We start from the raw sequence: 18030 nt of genomic DNA on the forward strand, positions 1-18030 counted from the left end.
TTCTTTCACGCTCAGAAAAACACTTTTATACAGCACGCATTGAGCAGCAGAAAGCTCTATCGGGAGTTTTTCATGTTGCTTTACAATTTTCTCATTGACACTTTTCATCTAATTATAATATTTTAGAATTTGATTAATTCATTAAATGTAGTTACGTAATTAGGAGGAGTGCAAAAATAATCTGAGTATCTCCAAGCGACGCCAAGCAACAATACCTTGGTTCAGTCCAGCTACGGGGCATTTGTCTATCTTTAAATCTCGATGCATGACAGCTGAGACACACTGTATATCGCTTTGAAAAGGTTGCCAAGCGCGCCCGTCAGTTTCCATTGGGCACTGGCACAGCAATGGAAAGCGGGAATAATGGTCACGCCAAACCTCCTTGGCGTCATGCCACTGCCTTTCACTTGCGTCACACCACACAACAAGTTTCTCTTGAAAGAGACAGCGCGATAGTTTCTCCCGTCTCCAATTCGCTTGTGGCGGCTATCGCTCTTTGATACGGTATCTGATACGGTAGAGGCCTTAGGGATCGGCCTCCTTTTATTGCAGCAGCAATTATATGACGACTCCAAGCGAATTTTTGGCGTCGCCGTCGCCGTGAGGTTCCGCATATATATATTTAGGTATATGTACGCCATATGGCACGCCATGCTATTTGACATGCGGTATATGTTGGTTATATTGCCACAACATTCTGGCACTAAAGTTGCTCATACCATGTCTTACATTCTAGGCAAAAATTATTCCTCAGAAATTTGAGAATGGCACCCTACAAACAAATGACATGAAACAACACACCGATAGCGCATGCCTTTTATCTTCAAATTTCTCAGACTTACATATTAGAAGCGCGAAACAACAACAGAGCTCAAAGCTGAAAATTATGTTATTTTATTGACGCGACTGTGCACCACCTACGGAATCGGCGCAGGAACGAGGTTTGACACGTGCCCGATACGGGAAAGTGGTGGTAGTATCGCTAAGAAAGGTGTTGACTTTATATAAGCATAAATGAAATTATCCGATGCTGGGATTCAAACAGAGGACCCTTAGCACAACAGCTTTGTACTTAGCTTACGTTTTCTTCAGTTCACACTGCCACTACAGCTGCAAGTCTTACGCTTCGTGTAATATTCTAACATCTTGCTATCGCATAGGGGGTGAAATGCAAAAACGCCCGTGTTCAGTGCTTTGGAGGCGCGTTAAGATCCCCTGGAGTCAAAATTGATCCAGTGTCCCCTGCTACGGCGTGCCTCAAAACTAAATCGTGGTTTTGGCACGTTAAACCCTAGAATTCAATGACTGACAGACAAATTTTGATGGCGCGGCACACAAGACTGACATCGTGCTCCAAGGCACTGACAAATTTGATCGCACAGGCAACCCAAGTTCTGAATGATTTAAAGGCATAACATATTCCTGTTTGAAGTAGTAGAGGCAAGGCGCAGAAGACCAGGACTCAAGAAGAAGAACACAAACGACAGGACCGGCGCCGGTCCTGTCGTTTGTGTTCTTCTTCCTGAGTCCTGGTCTTCTGCACCTTGCCTTTACTACTTCAAGCATGAACCAACTAGCCCAAGCAAGAGTTTTACTTGAGCATATTCCTGTGCCGTTGTTCTGCGCGCACCACATGCCTTTCTATGTCTGACATCTCGTCACTCTAACAGTATCATCTTTTAGTTCCTCTCTGCTCTTGCTCAACAGACGCCATGTGTGTGTGCACCGGTGGTTCGAGGTAACGAACTTCCATTTCTCCTTACCGCGCACGCACATACCAGCATGTAGATCATGGCAGCTCGCAAGTCTTGCTGGGCCTTATCACTTTACGTTGGCCAACTTATCAGTACTGCAAGCTTGCACCGCGGCGGTCGTTGTGATCGCCCTGGCATCAATGGAACGGACACAGCTCCTCTTATCGCCGAGTGTGTGCCCGTCTGCTCACCTCGTCTGCTCTGGTTGAAACGCTCGATCTCCGATCTGCACATGCTCAGAAGCAAAGCTATCTCGAACGTATGCTCGCAGAAGGCGCACCGTTAGTGCGCAGGTGTTGATGGCGTGTTGATCGATGCAACCGACACGCGTCGTTGCTCATTCACGCCGATGTCTTGACCCCGTAGTGCGTAGGCCTTTCGAGCCTCGCTTCACCCGGAACCTTTGCTGGTGGCTATTCTGGAACACACATTTGGTGAGTGGTGCCGTGACCACCCGTTCTTAATGCCTTTTTTTTTCTCGGTTCCGAACGCTGAGTAAAAAGTGGCAGCCTCGGGTACGGGCGATAAATTAAAGAAAAAGAAAGTAAGCGTATGAGCGGTGTTCCCAACGTAATGATCTTAAGGATCTGCAATTTTTGTTTTGAGCAACAGCCCAGCTGGTCATTTTCAGTTTGTAGCCGTGTTCGTATACGTCGCAGGGGTGGCTCATGCAGTGACTGACATTCTGGTACCGAGCACAAGGTCGCGGGCTCGATTTCCGAAGTCTCAATGAAGTTAGCCTATCAGCAGCAAGCAGCTACTTCGTGGCCGACTGGCTCGCGCTTCGTATTCGCTGCAGTTCTGTCTAACATTGAGCGATTCCGTTTCACAAGTCTTCTTTTCGGACCTTCGCGACAAGGTTTTTCTTATGAGTTACGAACTGTTCAGAATAACAACTTCTCGCAAGTAAACGGATGGCACCTGGCACGCTTATTTAGTGTGATCCCCGCATTAGTCTCTGTAAACACTAGACTTGGCGTCATCGACGTTATCGCGGCGTCACGACAGACAGCTAAGTTTGCCGACGTTGCATAGCGATGTGGCTAACTATAGAAACGTGGAAAGTGTATAGGCTGTCGGCGTGGATTCATTGTAGCCAAATAGCACAAGCAAGCACGAACAAATTTAAGTCAAAGCCTTCATGTTTCGTTGTGCTCTTTTGTCACATTTAGGTTAACTGTGCTGACATTAGTCGTAACATAAGCCAACAAGAGCGCTGTGCGCATTTCTTCGGAATGCGTGTGGAAGGTGCCGCGGTAACAGGAATAAATTAAACCGTTATGTCACGATGCATCCACCTCTTTAACAGTCGGAATTATGTCGTAGAAAGGATTCCAGTGAATTATTGAGGACGCTCTTAAGTTCTTGCATACTCTTAAGCAAAATCACAGCCTTTGGGTCGTATCTTGCCGCACAGTAATAATCGTCTTCTGTCTTGTCCGCATTTCCTTTCTTTAACGCTGCGAGCCCGGTACTTCGAAGTCACGTTACGGCATGCGCGTTATCAGCATGGCAGAGCATTGTCGGCCGGAGAGTAGTGATCACAGCGTTTTCAAGAAAGGAAACGCAAGCAAGACAGATGACCATTATCGTTGTGTGGAAAATATACGCCCCAAAGGGTGTGCCTTTAAGAGTGTAGCACAGACAACTGCGTAAACTGTACAACACAAAGAGTTACAGACAAAAGGAGCGCCGGCTATTAACTGACGGGTTTGTGTTCAGAAATACTGATTTTGTTTTAAGCAAGCAACCATGTTTCCAATGCGGAGCATAATCTGTGGCAGTATAATCTGCGCCTAGCAATTTCAGTGCAAGCTGATGCACATCTGTTTACAGCTCATTCACACTTATGTGCAGGCATTTACCGATGCCTTTAGAATTAAAATTTCTTCAATTAAAGCTCCAGTTGTTCGTCAGCGCTGGCCCTGTCGGTTGCTTTTTGTGTCATGTAGTTTGTGCTTTTTCTGTGCCATGCGCAAGGTATACGAACTAGACCAGTTTTCACTTGTACTCTTACGATTACGAGACTGTTTTCTGCGCTACAGAGACTTCGGACTTTGAATTAAAGTAGAAAGTCACAAGTCATTTATGGTGGGACCTGTGGCTCCAAAGATGATAAAAATGCGCAAAGTGCCCTAATTAAGTTAGCTATAACAGAGGCACTAGCAGCAGGCCCCGTAGTGCATTCTTCTCGTTCTTTGTGTGTGTGTGTGTGTGTGTGTGTGTGTGTGTGTGTGTGTGTGTGTGTGTGTGTGTGTGTGTGTGTGTGTGTGTGTGTGTGTGTGTGTGTGTGTGTGTGTGTGTGTGTGTGTGTGTGTGTGTGTGTGTGTGTGTGTGTGTGTGTTGTTATTATTTAGGTAAGGTAAATTTCTCAAATGACCGAGCATTATCCAAGCATACACTGCGTGTGAGAGGGACAATTGCGTTTCCATAGCCGAAGGCTGTCTGAGAGCTCTGGCGTCATGTTTATACGTCTGCGGACACAACTAAGCTCACTGAAAAATTTGCTCTTAATCTATCCTGCTCCTCCACGCCCCCGACGATTAGAAAAAGGCATGCTAAAACTAAATTTCCCAGAGGCAAAACTAGCATCCGAGGGAGCTGAACTGAGAACGATGGCGCGCGAGCGAAGTTGCATAACACAGTGAAAGGCTGCGTGCAGGTTAATCAGTTCTTGATCGCGGATGTCTAGTGGCGCTCCTTGGGCTCGAGCTATCGGCTGAAGTGACCAGCGCTGCAGTTATGTTATACGTATGTCTCGTATATAGTCATCACTGTAACTGAACCCTCGTTCGCACAACATTATTATTGTTAGAGGCTGTACAGAAGTTTTCAACACCGATTTCCCGGGGTGTATAGCACTATTCCAATCTTTGGATTAATTTTCGCTGGATTACTCAAAAAGACCAGCCTTACTTGCACGAGAAATCAAAGTGCGTGATCGATTAATTAACGAAACTGCACTATATAAGCTTCTAACTACTTTGCGGCACATAATGGAATTACGAATCGTAGCCACCGAGTTCGCAAGGTGTATCCACTTCCAACGAATTCCCAGGATGACACCCCGCAGTTCTGAGATGCGCATTTCCAACTTGTGCGACGGAGTACATTGGTGTTTCATTTACTCTTGTTCTTCAATGCATAAAACGGCGTTTTAATAAAATCCAAGTAATACCGCGGTGCATCTTAAAGAATGCAAATTTGACAGTTCATATCTCGAAAGCGGCGCCATTCTCAGAATTCGTTCGAAGTCCATACGCCATGCAAACTCACCTGCCACAATTCGTAAATCGTCACTTGTTCCACAAAATAATTAGGAAAAACCTAATTAGTACAACTGCGCTAATTAGTCCATTACGCATTTCGATTTCTCGAAGAATCGCTATGTCCGCAATCCGCAAGGATTAGAATGGTGCTGTATGCCACAGGCAAGTTGTAAAATTTTTTTATGGTGTAATAAAAATACAGCAAGAGAAAAGTATACAATAGCTGTGTCTTACCAGTACTCACCTACGGGGCAGAAACCTGGAGGCTTACGAAAAGGGTTCTGCTCAAATTGAGGACGACACAACGAGCTATGGAAAGAAGAATGATAGGTGTGACGTTAAGGGATAAGAAAAGAGCTGATTGGGTAAGGGAACAAACGCGAGTTAATGACATCTTAGTTGAAATCAAGAAAAAGAAATGGGCATGGGCAGGACATGTAATGAGGAGGGAAGATAACCGATGGTCATTAAGGGTTACGGACTGGATCCCAAGGGAAGGGAAGCGTAGCAGGGGGCGGCAGAAAGTTAGGTGGGCGGATGAGATTAAGAAGTTTGCAGGGACGGCATGGCCACAATTAGTACATGACCGGGGTTGTTGGAGAAGTATGGGAGAGGCCTTTGCCCTGCAGTGGGCGTAACCAGGCTGATGATGATGATGATGAAAAATACAGCCCTACGTATTGTACAAGGATTCCCGGGAGAATATAGGCAAACGGTGTCACGAAAAACAGTTGTTGCCCCAGCAAAGACACGTCCCTTTCTCGCAGCGCTGGCCGCAGAAACAGCTTGTATCTGGTATGTAGGACACGTTCGTGTATGGACGTTCGTGTATGGACGTTCGTGTATGGACGTTCGTGTATGGACGTTCGTGTATGGACGTTCGTGTATGAACGTTCGTGTATGAACGTTCTTGTATGAACGTTCTTGTATGAACGTTCTTGTATGAACGTTCTTGTATGAACGTTCTTGTATGAACGTTCTTGTATGGACGTTCTTGTATGGACGTTCTTGTATGGACGTTCTTGTATGGACGTTCGTCCAACATATTCCGCACATGGGACTGATTGAGTAGCATTCAGTCTGACTAACCCTATGGCCCATTTGGGGAGTACCCAGGTCCCAGGACTCCCAGGCCGACCTCGCCACCTTTCCTATCATTATTAAAATGTTCCCTGTTCGACCACTGTCGATCACTCTGTCAGTTATGCTGCACTGGATGCAGTGTGAGCTCATTCCCCAAGCACTCGTTCTGCCTTCCCTTCTTGTCAGTCATATCGCCATCATTCCATGTCGTGCAAGATTCCTTGTGTTCGTCTGCAAAAGGCGACTACTTCCGAATGACATATCCAGCTTTTTCGGCTATGTCCTTCCTTCCATCGGGCGCTTCAAGCGTAGCGTGCATGTACGTGTCCAGTGTCCTCCCTGGTCCCCGTCAATTTCCTGCTCGTCTCTACCGTCTAAAAAAAATGTGCCGACTCGCCCAACAGCACTCGTTGCTCAGGAGAATCTCGCCCGACCGCAGATGGACGAAGTATGCGCGTTCCCTGCGCTGTTGCCGTTCACCATCGGCTTCGGCGTCCCGGCCATCTACGTGCTGACCACGATGGCTTACCGGCTACGCTACGACTTCGACGCTGTCGTGAGCAGACGGGGCGGCGTGAGTGCGTTCTCTATATTTCTGCACGGACTGATGAGTGTGAAACTTCTGCCTCCTTCTCCTTTCAGTCTCTCTGGTGTGAATTAAACTGGGCGAGGCAAACTGGGCAAGTGCGCATCTGCGCGCACTTTTCCAAAGTTAACCAAGATGGTGGCTCCCGGGTTGAGCTGATGTTAAGGTGTCAGTATGCCGACCGGTGGCACGGTCTCTGCCCTGCTGCATTCCCCACATGATCCGAGCTCTAGAAACGCGCGTCTCGGCTTCATAGTTGGTACTAGCGGGAACGCCGCCATCTTGTACATAGGACAAGTTGTCACCATTTTGTCACCACGTTGCAATATCGTATGTTCTCGAGGAAATAAATACAAGGACGTGTCCTGACTTTATTTCTCAGACGGGTTTTGCTGGTGGAGGAATTTGGCAGCTCTTGTATCCTGCCTCTCCATTTCACTTATTATGTAGCAAAATAAGTTAAATAAGGACCTACCAATGGAAAAGTAAAAAAAATAAGTGAAGTTTCACCTACTGAACGCATGTTACGCACAAGCGTATGTGAATAATACCCATACGCTTGTGCGTAACATGCGTTCACGAAATGAAACGTCACTTAATTTTGTACTTAGCCATCAGCAGACGAAATTGGCGAAATTCCTGGAAACCTGGAAGTAGACAGCGGAAGTAATGATGTCACTAATGACGTCACACACAAGGTGGCATGATATTTAACCGGCTAATTAATGGAAGACAGTTGCCTCCGAGTTCGGTTCGTGCGTTGCGGTCACCAGAAGTTAACCTAAACAACACCAACGCCAAGCTGCGAGTGCCACTAAGAGGCACCTAAGTCAAAGATTAGGTTAGCCTGCCATATTTCTTTTTTCATTTTTATGATTTTCCTATGCGGCAACAGCCCATATATAATATTTTCTATTATGATTCCCGGATTCTGTATTTCTATCATTGTATTATGAGCGGTCGTTTGTATTCCTTAATGTGACTTATTATGGTTTTTTTAATTTTTATTCAATTTTCTACCCTGCTGCTTAATGGCATTTATTTTGTGTGTCAACTGACAGGAGGTCCCCATGCTCTAGGGCCTGCTTCGCTTGCTTCATTTATGTATTGCACTTTAGTAACTTAATAAAACAAGAATATGGTTCTGATTGTGCGCAGATCTGAAGGGAACACTAGAATTAAATTCAAAGCCAGTAATGGTATCTGTTTCTGCGCTGAAACAGTTGCATGAGCAGGTTTCCTCAGTACGAAAACTATAGTTTAATATCAGAGAGTGAGGTTATGGCTTCTAGATTAGCAAGAATCTTTATTGGAACAGACATTTAGTGCTGTCTTCGGTATCGGCGCAGAGTGCTCTTCTGACGGTCAACAGACGGGTACGAGCCGCAAGACATGCGCGTAGAGACCATCCGATTCGTCCTACGACTGGACGTACTAGCATGACATTCACCGAGCTTCCAACATATTTCAGTAGTTCGAGCGATTCTTTTTTACGCGTGTTCTCAGTCGGATGAGATGGATTATGACGCGGGTGAAGCATGAACAAAAGGACAAAGTGTACGAGGACGGCGCTGGACCGTCGTACTTGTCCGAAATAATGCGCTCCATTTTTTTTTTCCTGTCACTTCTTTTTCTTGAGCACTCTTTTTTTCAACGCCGTGGTGGTCAGGTGACTACGGCGCTGTGCTACTTGGCACAAGGTTACGAGTTCAATTGCCAGCCGCATTCCGATGGGGGCGGAATGCATAAACGCTCGTGTATTGAGATTTGTATGCGCAGTTTTTGTTTTGGTGTGTCTGTACTGTACTCTCTCTGGAATTGTACTATCTCTTAATTGTACTCCACTGTCTGTTGTACTGTACTGTCGGTCTGTCTGTCGGACCGTCAGTTTCCGCCAACTTTCTTTTTAACCGGCCGCTGAGAAACAATGTCGCGGGTTGGACTCTGCACTACGTCTCTCGCAGCCCGTGTGTCACTTCCGGACGTTAAGGCCCAACAGTCAATCAATCAACTTTCTGTACTTCTGTTTCTTGGATTGCGGCGTTCGCCAGTGACATTACAACGGTGAGTTTCCAGTACAGAGTAAAACCGTACACGTTTTCCAGGTGACCAACACGTTCACGAGCATAAGTCGAGCGACAGCGACCCCGCCGTGGTCTGTTGGCTGGGTCTTAGCTACGGTCGTCCACCTGGTCTGCAGCTTGTGGGTCAACGGTAAGTTTACGGACTACTGGGACGCCCGGGAGCATCTGCTGCCGCAGGGGAGACGAGACGCGTACCGCAGGACGGCGGAGTGCGCCCGTCACCTGCACTGGTTGCGGGCGGCTGCGCTCGTTCTCGTTTCCGCCATGACCACTCGTCTTTCCGAGAGACTGCATTTTATCTCTGTGACCATATTTCTTACCACTGACTACTTTTATCACCGCTACGTGGACGACTTGGAAGAGGAACTCTTCGCACGCGTCAAGGACCCAACGGTACGGCGAGTCTGGCGATGCACTGCTCTGCGTTACGGCGCTCTCCGTCTTCGGTTGCAGGTGGCCTGCTCGAGCTTTCACCATCGCACTGCCAACGACGTGATGACAGTGCTGAGCGCTTGCCTCCCGCTGAGCTTTGTGCTTCACTTCTTCGGGAGGGTCTCCTACGGTGAGATTTTTTTGTTATTCGTTTGCGCGTGGAATGCACGCGTGGCGTCTCTTTGAAATGGAATGAAAGGAGAAAAGTTTGGAGCTCGCTTTGCTCGAGTGATCACTGGTTCCTTCAAAACGTCTTGGTTATGTTTTAGATAAAGCAGATTTCGGCTCTGAACGAGTAGTTCTGCCTCGGGAAGGGGGTGGGAAACGGGAAGTCAGTGTGAGGTACGTACAGGTACATGGTGTAGGGAGGCGTTCAGGATTGAGGATTCCCTGCTTTTACCCTGATGGTGATGCGACTGTCTTCCCTGTTCCAAGCCCTACAAATACACCAACCTGGAATTTCGAGGCTCTAAATACTACATTGTAAGATGCACCTTAAATACCTGCGTAAAGAGGCGCCTACAAGTACTAATTCAGCGAGAAGAACGATGAACGAAGGCCTCACTTTTTCTTTTTATTGAGCTAGCAATTATATGGACACTTTGCTCTAGCATACCGGCAGCACATCCATCTCCATCCGGCAATATTTATTGGTGCAGAACCGTTTCTCGACACCAAAGCAGTCCTCTGTTTCTTGAACGGTGTTGTTGCATGTTATTAGCCCGAGAAATTCGTAGCGCCTTCTCTTATCAGAGGCTGCTGCCTGATACTAGTGCTTTGCATAGCACATGTCTCCTGGCTCTTGCGTTTCAAGGGCTTTGTTAAGGCAGTATTGCTTCTTGCAAATGTTTGTGCCTGACACAGTATATCGTGCCAGTCTATCGTAATGTATCTTTCATGTCCATAGCATTCCTCATTAGTCACTGCCATAACCTTATTACGTGTTGATATCATGCACTTCACAGTGACTGTTTTCAGGCCCCTTTATAACCCCGTCACGTCTACATTTTGTAGTTCATCGCTCCACTGCGAACTCCCTTACACTGACCTGGCGCTCTTTGGCCATGTTTGGCCCTTGCGTTACAAACACCGCATTCATCAGTGTTGTTTATCGTGACGCAGATCTTTGCTGACGATTTGCTTGCTTTTTTCCGCAGCTCATTCGGCATTTGGTTTCTTCGAGATCGTCTATGGAGGCTGTCATGGATGGCATGATTTCATCACCACTGTGGTAGTAACGGTATGTCACACTGATTGGTGTGTGCACGCATGCCCTCCTGATCAGCTTCCTCTTTTTGTGCCTTCGAAGAAAATGTTGTTATATGTACCTTTTAGACAGTATCCGCTATTGAGCCTTTAGAAAAAAAGCTTTAGCACAGGTATACTGGCACACTTGTGACTATCGAAGTTGTCATTAATACGTTACTAATATTTTCAGTGATTAGGCGTGTCCTAAAGCAATTTCATTTTCGACCGCGGATGCTGGCAGTTCATGCCAAAGGTTAGACATCGGTTCTTCTCAGTGAAAATACCAAAATAATGGTTGACAGACAAATATGGCACTAAAAGCAACAATGTACGTATCGTAGACTACATATGAGGAAGCTAACCTTGCAGAACGACATCTCTAATAAATTTACTAACAGCAGCTCAATGAAAATAGAAACAAGCAGCGCTCCGAATGCACGTTATAGTAATCAAATAGTGGCCGCAACAAGGAACTGAGTAAACACTCACCCGCCGCAATAAAGAACTTGGGCATTCGTGTTGGTGTCTATAGGAATAAAATGGTATTTTCGTGCTTGCATGGTATTTTCGTGTTTGCATAAGGCTTACACGAGATCGAGCAGTTGTAATTTGGACGCCGATGTGGAACCAGCCATTTGTAAGAGCTACAGCTGAGAACTCCACTGTGTTTTGTACGTCAAATTGGTCATTGACACATAAAAACTAAGCGAATTCTTAACATCAAAATTAAGCGCACCTCTCTTGTGCATTCTCGTGACGTTAAGACGAGAAAATTGAGGGTCCTTACAAAAATGAAGAGTTAATTGTAACAGCAACATAAGAGCGCTCATTTGCGCTGAAGAAAAAAAGTGTGTTGTGCTGCGGTTGTGCCTCAAACAAGGGCACAGAGGTGTATCTGTGTAGTAAACAGCAAATGCAATGTGCTTGCTTTTTCTGGGCGACGAGTGTTGACATCATGCGTCTGCACACCTGGCATTTGACAACTCAATCAACATAACGAGCCCGTCTGTAGACAGAAAGATAGCCTGATTATTTTAATGCTTATCTACAACATGGAACATACAAGTCACCCAACAGTTACGTGTCAAAAGCCAGTTTTCAGGTTCCATTCATAATTTATCACGCATGGCGAATGGGCTGGTTTCGAGGCGTCAATGTTGGCTTCGGCAATAGTGATGAGTGCATTAAAAACTGTCATCCTGAAATAGTTGCTAGATCACGCTTTATTATTGCGTAGCATGAAATGTGTTCTCCAATGGCAATAGTTTACGACCGGACAGATAAAAGGCAAGTGAATAATTTACACCACGTGCTCCAATGGCAATACAGCTTGCCAAGCAAATTGTCGCGATTCACGGTGTCGAATATTTCGCTATATGCAATCGATAAATTTACATACCTGACTGTTGGTCGATCGTGGCCGAACATGAGGGGTTAGAAAGATTGTATTGGGGTCAGACTGTCTCCCCGGTCCGATTTCTGCAGCTTCGAAAATCACAAGCTCTTGAGAACGCGTTAGACCAGCACTTTGGCAATGCTTGTTTCGCTTTTTTGTTTCCTGTGCCGCAGCGGCAAGCTTACCTGGCCTGCACCGACGACCCAAGCATGCTATGGCACTGCTTGCCGTCGCTGTCGTCAGCACTGACCTAGCTGCGCGGGAAGCTCCTCCTGGCTGACCTGGTGCCTGTGGCTGCATTAGTTGCCTTCGGCTTGACACAAGCAATTGTCTCGTGTGAGTTGGCACGAGGTTCTTTTCGACGCCCTGGGGTAGCTAGTTGTAAAATTGTCAAATTTCACCCGTCGTGTCGAATTCCCTCGCGTTCTCGTTTTGAGCCAGTCAGAAGGGACGCATATCTGCCTGGTGAGCCAATGAAAGCTGTCAAGATGGCTGATTTCACAAGTTGGTGGAATCTTATAGTGTCCAGTACAGCACCGCGGAACCGTAAATTATTTCGTATGGCATTTTAACATAGCGTTATCGCTAGCACTTACGCCAGCTGAATGTGCGCAGTCGGTGGCAGGTGGTATATAGGCAACGTCAACGATATGACGGTAACTCGAAAATACAGCGGCTGCTACAAGCGAATTTTTTATGTAGGCCATGTTCTTTTATATATAAAATTTATTGAGTCTCAAATTTTCAAAAACGAAGCTATTAGATTTAATACTCTAGCTTGGCAATTAAAAATATCAAAATTCCGTAAACTGCATCTGACAGAACATTAACGCGGATAAATGTTCTTTGTATACAGTTACGCATTTTTAAACTTCGTGCTTCCATTTCTTTTTTCATGCTTACCAATTCATAATTGTTGTAAAACCATTCGGGTTCTAAATCGAAATTCCGTTTCCTGCCGTCTCTGGAACATAATTTCCTCTCTCAAACCCAACAAATGTCGTTAAATTTACTGCAGGGGTTATCTCAGAACAGTATTTCCACGTTTTACATGTATTTCGATAGGCGACATCGGAGTTTGCCACGAGCTGTACCTTCACGAGCGGCTAAAAGGGTTCCGATATGCTTTAAAAAACCTTTTCTGTTTCGGAGTATTGGGCCATCTTGAACTTGTCTGAGGAAATTAAAATCCAGAATCAGTGCCAAGATGCTCAAGTCAACGAGCTTTACAAGAAACGGCGGGAGCAGAATGTCGTACTTAACAAAAAAGCGCATGCGCAATGAGTTCGCAACGTGGGTCAACCTTCGTATATTGAAAACAATCCGAGAAGGACCCTGGCGTGCTTCGCCGCGCAAGTTGAGACCGGGTCCACCCGTGAGGATACTTTTTATTTGGGAAAACTCGCTGAGCGCTGCCAGGGTGGCATTTCAGGACCTCGAAGCGGGCTCTTAGTTCGAATATATTCCGCTGATAGGCTACACTAAATGCGCAGAGGAATATTTCAGCATACGGCCTTCTTGAGTGTCCAACAACCTGCGCGCATTGACTTTGGGCTATGATAAGTTAAGCGCTGCATTCGTGACGAACATTGCAACTTATATCCGAGAGAACAAGATACAAGGAATTCGATTTTTGGGAATACTCCGGCAGGGACGAGGGTGCTGCAGTGCTCCTGGACGCGCTGACGGTGAACGACAGGCTTAAAAGGTTTGCCTTCCGGCAACTGCAGTTGTCTACCGAGATCACGACCGCATTCGCGCAGATGCTGACGGTCAACTTTAAACTTGACCTGCTGGACATTTTCTACGCGTGTTTCGAGGAAAATGGCAGCGTCGGCGTTGCTGGAGCGGTGCAGTTATGCGGGTGTCCTCAAGAGGTTTTGCATAGTGTGAACTGGGCAAGTTATGCCGCTGCTTACGAGACTTATCCATTGAAAAGCATGTTCGCCTCGCCTATACGTCAGCGCTATACCACTTCGGTGGACCGGTAAGTTCTCAGTGAGTTCTTCGACGCCGTGGCCACAGACACTACCGTTAGTCTGCTACACTTTTACACAAGCCATGACACATCCGACGCACTCGCGCATGACATCGCCTCAGTATCGAAGCGGACGACGACTCTCAAGGAAATTGAGAACCATATGCACGTCAAACGAGGCGACGAACAGCAGTCAGTAAAAGTACTGGACACCTTGAAAGAGAACCGCTCCGTGAGGTCGTTGAACATGTAGGCACAACTGCTGACGCCAAAAATAGCGACGTCCCTCTCCGAGTTGCTGGCCGTCAACGACACCCTGAACGAGGTCTCCGTCTGCGAGTACTGGGGAATCACCGCCGACGTCGTGGCAACTATCCTGCGGGGCCTGAAAAAAAAAACTACACCGTGACGCGCCTCATGTTTTCCTGGCAACCCTGACGTTCACGTCGAGGGTGTCTTAGAAGTGGCAGAGCTCGTGAAGAGGAACGTTCGTCTCCACGAGAAAGCGGTCGAGTCCGTAAGCGCAGGGGGTGACCGCGAGAGCGACGCTGAAGCAGCGGACGCGCTGAAGAAAGTGAGTTCTAGCAGGAACCTGCATGGTCGAAGGGGTGCAGAGGCTCACTGGACAGACGAGCGACCCTGCTATGGACCTAATACACGCAGTCTTGGCTCGCTTGTGTGTGTGTTTGCTGTTGCGCCTTGTGCGAAGCCTGAGTGCTTTAATTGATCGCTTTAGCATCGTTATAGACGTGTGTGGGCGTGATGTGGCTCGCCCATCCCTGGAAAGTGCAAAAGGAGACTCTTTGCCGCGGTCACCGCATAGAGTCGCTCCAAGCATTCCGCCACAGTATAAAGGCCGTCAGCACTGCGCCACCACAGGTGGCCTCGCTCTCGATAAATGGCAGCCAGCCCAATTAAGAAATGAAGATAGCGCGACAGACAGGGTCGAAGAAAGCACCCACACCACAAATGCTTGGCCTCGTTTCCCCATCAGTCCGCACCAACTTAACCAAATGTCAGCCTTGAAGACCAACACAGCTTAACTAAACGGTGATTGGACGAACACCGGCGTTTTCAGTGTGACATGTAATTGCAAACGTGTGTTCCAAGACTTCCGGTTTTATGTGAATAAAAGTGACATGATCTGCGTATGGTCGAGACAGACACACAAATTAATTCGACATCATTGTTACATAATGTCTGGAACATGGGACAAAAGCTGGAAGAGCGGGGCTCGGACATTTTCGTTTACCTGCTTATTTTATACCATGCTTCACACTTTCGGACTTATGATGTTCAAACAAGGGTCAGTCCTGTGGTGACGAAAAGACGTGGGGGAGTATTCCGTAAGTGTCCACCTAGTGTACATGTCCATTTCGTCTGCTGCTGTAGATCTGTTTGACTGGGCTTGGGTACGCGTCAGGAGACAGGCGCCCCCAGCCAATCAGCATTGCAGCAGCAGACGAAATAGGGACATGTCCACTAGGTGGTCAATCCGCCTCTTTCATGTTCCTGTGCTGCCCTCTGACGCACGCTGATGGAAACATTTTGGAAGGGTGCCGAGGATTTCGCCGGTTGATTTGTGTACCTGTGCCAATGTTGAGTGTGCGTCGGTTGTGCATTTTGTGGATCGCGATTAATTATTAATGGTTTCTCCGGTGCAGCATGTGGTTCACCCATCGACCATACTGGGTGAATAGGCCCGAGTGCGCTGATGTGGTAACAGTGCGGCCGATAAATGCACGCAGAGTTCCGTGTGCCGACGTGGCTGTCTTAGAGTTCGTTGTCGCTGACGTCTCCGATTGCACATCGCTTTTTGTATTCCTTTTACACATTCACTAAACATTTCGCATATTCATGAAGCCTTCGAGCACAGCCTTCCACATTGAATTTGCCAAAGCGCTGCATTTGTTTACATCTACAGCTTCAGATCGTTGCTAGCTTCGGATATTGTATACAAACGGCGCATCGCTGATGTGAAATAATCTCAAAACGTAGCAAATCATACATATCTGCGCATATGAGCTGCGTTGTTCCTCCATGAGACGAGTCAATATGAGCGGCCGAGTCACTTAAACAACTGCAACTGTGATCCAGACACATATGTATTGCGGGGTGTTACTGATTCTCGCTCTTGTTTAACTTCATCATACTTGCAGATTGCGCGTGCCATAAAGGATTATTAGAGACAACTGTGCTCGGCATAAGTCCCCACTTATAGGCCGTGTAGTTCTCTCGCGAAAACGCGGACGCCATTGCTGACACCGTTGGCAACTGAGCGAGCTTATGCTGCTTTACCAAACGCACTGTCTCTTCTTTCCCGTTTGACACAGAGGTAAACAGTGCTTCTCTGTAATTAAGAAATGTGTCAGCATAACAACGCATCCAGACCCACCATCTACGGGAATGCGACCGGTGGCATTCGGGAACGGTGACAAAAGTACAAGATAGGCGTGGCATAATCTTACGGCATTTATCTCACATTTACCGCTAAATCACCACTTTCCTTTTTTGCCTGATTGTCACCTACGCGGGCTGTTAGGGATATCAAATAAATAAATATAAATGAGATTACAAGAAAACACAAGGATTTTGGTACGAAAACTCGATGTTGCTCCTGATATGCACAGAAAGACAAAAATAGATATGGTTCGTGTGGTTGTTCGTGGCACAAGCAGTTACAAAAAAAAGAATTCAGATCGGATCGTAGTCGCGCACCTCTAAAACAATACGTCGAAGCAACACGTCGTTTCTATCGCACCTACTTCAGTTTGCACGCAAGTGTGACCGAAAGCGACCGTAAAGCTGTAGGGCACTCTTCATTTTAGCTATTATATACCTCTCCCACCATGGAAGAACTCCTTGACGATCATCAATTTCACAGGCTCTCAAGTGTACTTATAGCAACGTGTCTACTTCCCGACGAGCGAAGTTTGGAGTCCTGGTAACGGTGTTGCCACTTTTGAAATGACAGCAAGCCTGTGTACAAATCAGGTATGAAGATTGATCCCCGTGTGCTGATATGCGCCGAGAAGCCGGCCTGAACAGACCTTTTTGAACCGACAGAATCTGAACAGACAATTTTTTTTTCAGCTTTGTTCCTGAGGGAATACACACACACACAAAAAAAGAAACCCAACGCCCTGGTCCATCTTGCTTCGCGCGTTAATAAAAATTCTTTTTCAGTTCTGGGTTCACTGTCGTTCCTATTAGTCCGGCTAGTAGGAGTTCATCTATAGCTGTGGTAGTTCATTTTTCATTTACATATTGTGGATTGTGTAATTATGGCCAGTATGACAAGTCTGTGGTTCCTTACGTCGGTGCACCGCATACTCGAACCTGCGTTCAGTCCTCGCAGCTCACATACCGTCCAAGAGGCTATGAAGTTTGACGCATTCACTTCGTTAAAACGAGTTTATTGTGCCGTGACATTCACTGCTTTCTTTAAAAAAAACGTTTTCTACTGCAGCAAACGTATACTTCTTCCTCGAGTGAGATAACTTCGGATGGGACAACGGGTTTTACATCGGAGAGATAATCCTCTTTTAATTATCTTTGTCCACGATTATCTCTTTGCCGTGTTAGGCAAACTTATACCACTTCGTGGCGCAACAAGCAATAAACCTCCCATGTTAGCCTCTATATAAGTCTAACGGGACATTCCTCAGGTTCTCTTTAAAAACGGCTAAGCGGGTTTTCCTTTTCAGAAATCTGTGTCGCACTCAGACTGTATACAACCCGTTCGTGCGAGCACGAAACGTGCGCGTGCAATGACCTTGTCGGGCCGACATTTCCTGGCTTCTTCTCAAGTAAATTACAGGCAATAGTTATACTGGCCTTACCCATACGGTAAATTCTTACTTCCTTATATATATTTCATTTTATTTGCAGGCTTCATCGATACCTGCACCATAGCGCCAAGTAACCCTCAACAAGCGCGATCTGTGTGCGCTGCTCCAGTCAGGTACCGCACAAGCTCCGGTCCTTCGAGTGCGTGAAGAGGTGCTGACGGCTGCTGGTTGAACCTGACAAACGGAGTGTTTGCAAAACTCAATAGTTCACCTTTATCATCTTAGCAATGGAAACGGTTGGAAGCTCTGGAAGCGCTGTCCTTCAGTGAAAGACTTTAAGGAAACTTTGTCCCTGCTGTCCTCATGAGTAACTAAAAGCTTGTCCATAGAGTTCATTTTTTAACGAGGA

The 18030-nt window shown here is 46.6% G+C and overlaps 1 protein-coding gene across 3 annotated transcripts; it reads left to right on the forward strand.

Moving 5' to 3' along the window:
• The first annotated feature begins 1890 nt into the window (after positions 1–1890).
• LOC142557086 (uncharacterized) lies at positions 1891–18030 on the forward strand. Of its 3 annotated transcripts, XM_075668678.1 has the most exons (7): positions 1891–2188; positions 6546–6680; positions 8798–9169; positions 9230–9338; positions 10366–10448; positions 12026–12188; positions 17722–18030. In XM_075668678.1, the coding sequence occupies exons 1-6, from the start codon at positions 2069–2071 to the stop codon at positions 12104–12106; spliced, it is 900 nt and encodes a 299-aa protein (XP_075524793.1). In that variant the 5' UTR covers positions 1891–2068; the 3' UTR covers positions 12107–12188; positions 17722–18030. The 3 variants fall into 3 exon arrangements, with proteins under 3 accessions (XP_075524793.1, XP_075524794.1, XP_075524795.1); XM_075668679.1 differs by lacking the exon at positions 6546–6680 and having other exon boundaries at positions 1894–2188; XM_075668680.1 differs by lacking the exons at positions 1891–2188; positions 6546–6680 and adding an exon at positions 8392–8461.

Source organism: Dermacentor variabilis, chromosome 9 (genome assembly GCF_050947875.1).
Source record: "Dermacentor variabilis isolate Ectoservices chromosome 9, ASM5094787v1, whole genome shotgun sequence".
NCBI lineage: Eukaryota > Metazoa > Arthropoda > Arachnida > Ixodida > Ixodidae > Dermacentor > Dermacentor variabilis.